The sequence below is a fragment of the Gossypium hirsutum genome, chromosome D11, assembly GCF_007990345.1.
Source record: "Gossypium hirsutum isolate 1008001.06 chromosome D11, Gossypium_hirsutum_v2.1, whole genome shotgun sequence".
Lineage (NCBI taxonomy): Eukaryota > Viridiplantae > Streptophyta > Magnoliopsida > Malvales > Malvaceae > Gossypium > Gossypium hirsutum.
The window spans coordinates 72,127,644-72,132,502 of record NC_053447.1 but is presented as its reverse complement, the minus strand read 5'-3'; the positions used below and the strand labels follow the sequence as shown (position 1 = coordinate 72,132,502).

Here is a 4,859-nt window from a genome sequence, read left to right as displayed (position 1 = left end):
TTAATGTTAATGGCAACCATTATTAATTGTCTTCCATTAATGTTAACACTGAAAAACCAAGCTTAAAAGTTAAATTGAAGATTTAGATAATGAAATGGCAATATATATATATCTCAATGTCTTAGAATTTATATAATTCTAATAATTATCAACTTGAATAAACTTATGATACACTGATGGAGTGTTATTTTTCTTAAGTCGTGAACCATTCCGGAATCTTCATTTTTCTAAAGAATAAGTTTAAATCCTCATCTTATCAAAAATTATAAAAATACGAAATATTCTAAATGCAATTATAACACGATGCAAAACACAATACAAACACACGATCTCATACCCAAAAACCATATAGTCTAAGAGAAAAGTAATTATAAAACGCTCAAATGCAAGAAAGCTCAATTCTAATGGTGACTTACCAAAGATTTTGCTGCAACTGCAACTGCAAAGCATGAGAGCTCAGCAGCCACCTTTGATTTCCAAAACCCTTTTTTTTTCTTTTTCAGTTTCGTCCAAAATTCCTCGAGTGACAAAAGTAGGAACACAGATTCTTCTGCAACAGATTGTTAGCAAATCTCGCTTCAAAACCAAGTTCCTTAGCCTGGTTGAGTGTCGCTGCCCATTTTTTCAATGTGTCCCAGTTTAATTCCTTAATTGATACCTCTTCCATCTCTTTGATTGCGGCACAAACCAGAACTTGAATACTGTAATGGAAAAAATCGGTAGCTTTTCCACGAACATGTTCGATTCGGGTCACAATCGGTTTGAGGTGGTCCGGTGTTTTATAACAGCCAATGTTGTTCAATGCTTGTTCTAAGCCATGGAAGTCGGTAACAGCCACTTTCTTGTTGTCCTTGTCACAAAGTTGGTTTTCTAATTCACTAAAACTAGAGTACTGCAACTCCTCACAAGTAAATAAACTTCCACGATCTTGATCTTGAGCAGCACTAATAAGCCATGGCCATGTTGAAGAAAGCTGCAACAAGACAAAAAAAGAAGAAGAAAGAAAACAAGTCATATTTATGAGAATGATGTGGGTATGATTATATATAAATTAGTTGATATTTAATAAGATTACATAAAAAGTGAATTTCAAATTCATTACTACCATGCATTTAATAAATTCATGGGTTTAAAAAAATCATAAATGTTACATTTGTATGTATTCTATCACATAACATGCACTATTTTTAATACCCAAATCATATTTTGAAGTCCAAATTCTCAAATGTTAAATAGCTAGTTAATGTGCAATGCAATAATGTATAAATATAAATGTATTTATGTATATGCATTGCATATCATACCTGCTTTCTTAGACTCTCCGCAACTTGTCAAGTAAGATATGCATTGTAGCTAAACACACACACACATATATATATCTTAGTGCTTAAGAAGATTCAACAATACTTACTGTTTTAAATGCAAAAGTCTATGCAGGATTAGAGAAGCAGGAAAAACTTGAATTATACAATTTGTTGTTGATATCAGGAATCAACAAGGGGAAGAGTTGACAGAGGTGACTAGTGCTTCACCCTTGAAAGGCGAAGAGCTGTTGTGATAATGAGATGAAGGATAATAAGAGAGAGAAGAGAGAGAGGGAGTGAGGATCATCCCTCCTTCAAGGTGAGAAAGTTTATATATGAGACATAAGTGATGTTACGTGTAAGTATCTTGCTGGCGGTAGGGTCACATCCTATCTCTTTGTAGCGACGGTGATGTAATCTTGTAGATTGATGACATGATAATGTAGGTGACTTGCACAGTTGAAGAATCTCAAGCGCTTTTAGTGGAGGCAGCTCATGATGAAAGTGTGCTCAATGGTGTGGCGAGCCGCGGTCGTAGGTGATATGAAGGTGGCATAACAGTTGCCTTTTGTCGTAAGGTTGGTTTTTCAGATCGCTAAAATTAGAGTGTAACACTTGAGGAGTTAGCAAACTTCCATGATGCTGGTCTTGATCTTCATCAACAATAATAAGATGATTAGTTGCTGTAGTTTCGTCGACATCAGCCACAGACATGCTGAAGAAAGCTAGCTAGAACAATTTAAAAAAAAAAAACAGGTTATAATTTATAAGAATGATGTGATATGTATTTGAAAAATATAAAACAACATGAATTTTAATTTTACATTTTTATGTATTCTATCATATAATATGCATTATATTTAAAACATGAATCATATGCAATCTATGCATGCACATATGTATGTATATCGTACCTCTTTTTGTAGAGTCCCCATGCTAAAATCCTGAAATTTAAGAGAAATGAAAATAAATAATCGAAACAAATAACTTGATGAATTAAGATATGCATTATTTTTTTTTATGTTTATAGTTTCAAATACATATATATTACTTAGAAAGATTCAACAAGAAAAGAAAACATACCCCTATTAGATGCAAACCCACATCCAATACATCTAAAATAAAGTAAAATAGTTGAAAATGACTTTTTGTGTCTGAAAAAGAAGTCTAGTAACGAGGGAAAGACATTATTGATTTATATATTTAGATAAAAGTACTAAATCTAATCATTCAAAATGAGTTGAATATGAAGTTACGTTTGACACTCACGCTTAAATTCGAGTAACATAGTTGAAAATAGCTTTTGTTGAATATACATACCGTGAAGACTGCATCAAGGTTCCCTGCTTTTGTTGAATCCTGAAAATCAAACTACAAAGTTATATTGGAGACTTGGAATATAGAAACTAAGTAATCAAAAATTCGTAAAAATTAGCGTACCTTTAGCCGTTCTTGATCTAATCTCTCCAACTCATCTCCTACTTCAACTAATCTTCGTTTTGCCTCCTCGGTTAAACTGTCATCCTTGTAGTTGCTCTCTATTTCTTGAATCTTTTGCTTTATGTGTTGGAGGTCAGGTCGGATTGGCCATTGCGTTTTGATTTGCTCGAGGGAGCCGAGAACTCGTGGTAAGAGATGAGAGGCATTAATGGCCATATGTTACAAACTATCCTTATAATAACTTCTGTGTCTGCCATCTTGTCCTTCATTTTACCAAATATACAGAAAGCAAGAGATAAGAAACAATGCATACGTATTGTTGATACAAAGGTTTTCAAACTGCATCTATTATAAAGTATTATTCTCTTCCGAGGTGAAGATCATCCTCACCTTTTCTCCTAGGAAAAAAAAAATACCTTATTAGATGTTTTATATAGGTTAAATTAGAAAAAAAAGCACTTTTTAAAAGTTAATTAGGGATTTAGGCTGTTTTCCCAAATTTATTATTTTAAAAAAATTAATTATTAATTAAAATTTTTAAAAAATTAAAATAAAATTAAATAAAAAATAAAGATGTGAGTAAAAAAAAATCAAACCCGAGACTCAAACACAAAATACTAAAATCTATCTATCTAACCCAAAAAAAATTAATGTGTTAAGTTGTTAAAAAAAAACACATATTAATGTAAAAGGCCTTTTTAAACACGTTGTTGTTTCTCTCCAAATTTAAACACGTTTTTCTCCAAATTTAGTTTATTTCCCTAGAAAATAAAAACTGCTTAAATCCTAATTTACCCGTAATATATACAAAGTGAATAACAATACGGTAAACTTATTAAACTATTCAAAAGTTGTATTTAAGTTATTAGGATGTTAAGTTTTTTTTAAAGGTTAGCTAGCGAGTTCCAAGCGACGATTTGACGATTGGTATGACAAATCAGTACTCATAAACGAGTAGAAAAATAGAGAAGAAAAAGAAAACTATTTAGATTTTGGTTCACAGATTTGTAATTTTCAAAGTCACTTCATAACAAATTTAAACTGTAAAAGAGAAAGGAAATGAGAGATTTTGGTTGGTACAAGTGTTGATTTTAACACTCCAATGATTTAAATGATAACTTTCAAATGGTTCATTGACCATTTTGTAACTTTTTGGAGTTAAGTGACCAAAAGATATATTTACTAATAGTTTAGTGACCTTTTGTGGAATTTGCCCATAATAATAATGTGAATTTATTTAAGAGACTTACGTTCTTTGTCCGCCTGCTAATTCGATCCTTGTAAACCTTCGCCATTCCCGCCACGGTTTTCCCTTTCAAACGTTCTTGTTGCCGGGATGTTGATGATTCACCGGTATAAAAGGTTCCCGGACACCGGCGTTGTTTCTTCCTGACTTTTCCATTAGCTTCTTGTGAGTTACCGGGATCTAAATCCCGGTTTCTTTTTTTGCTTCCACTCGACATCGACGGGTTGAGCTCTTCGAACAAAAATGGTGGTCCGTTCGCGACCTCGGGTATCAGATCATCGAGATTGAGACTCCAATCTAAGTCATTCCCAAAACTGTAACCGTTGCTCATCCTTGCACAGATCTGGGAAAATTTTAACTTGGATCAGAAGAAATCGTTGAATAAAAAAACAATACAATCGAACATTCAGATATAAATTAAGAAGAAGCAAATCATTGAAGCAAAATTATATGAAACAAAATCTTCTCAAGAAATCCAAAAAAATCAAAGCAAGAGATGATAATGAACACGTAAACTTAGTAGTACTTACTGTTAGAGAAGAAGAGAGAAAGTGTCGCCTGCTTGCCGAAGATTACTCATTGGAGGGGGTCTAATTATATAAGAAGGCCAAGTGGGTCATTGGATACTATGTCTGCTTTTGTTTTTTCTTCAAATAGAGTGACAAAAAAAAAGCTGGAAACAGGGAAGGAAAACGGTCCCCACTCTGTTTGATCCCCTCTCTGGGGAATCATTTTTATTGTATTATTAGGTCCGATATCGTTATTAAAGGGTAAATTTCATTAGTAGTCACTCAATTGTTGATAAGTTTTTTTAGATGAAAGAGGTCACAAGGAAAAATAAAACTATAAAAAAACACCAAATTATATAA

General features: G+C 32.7%; 1 protein-coding gene across 6 annotated transcripts; it reads right to left on the bottom strand.

Annotated features, from left to right (window-relative positions):
• Positions 1 to 279: 279 nt before the first annotated feature.
• LOC107940432 (uncharacterized) lies at positions 280 to 4,585 on the bottom strand. 6 transcript variants are annotated; one of them, XR_005920874.1, is made up of 7 exons: positions 4,521 to 4,585; positions 3,995 to 4,333; positions 2,745 to 3,007; positions 2,625 to 2,663; positions 2,219 to 2,248; positions 1,412 to 2,033; positions 280 to 973 (listed from the first exon to the last, which is right to left on the bottom strand). XR_005920874.1 is itself a non-coding variant. In XM_041105266.1 (6 exons), exons 3-6 carry the CDS (start codon positions 2,958 to 2,960, stop codon positions 1,815 to 1,817), a joined length of 504 nt encoding a protein of 167 aa, XP_040961200.1. In that variant the 5' UTR covers positions 2,961 to 3,007; positions 3,995 to 4,333; positions 4,521 to 4,585; the 3' UTR covers positions 280 to 1,814. The 6 variants fall into 6 exon arrangements, 2 of the variants coding, with proteins under 2 accessions (XP_040961200.1, XP_040961201.1); XR_005920873.1 differs by having other exon boundaries at positions 1,661 to 2,033; XR_005920875.1 differs by having other exon boundaries at positions 1,412 to 2,029.
• Positions 4,586 to 4,859: the final 274 nt, after the last annotated feature.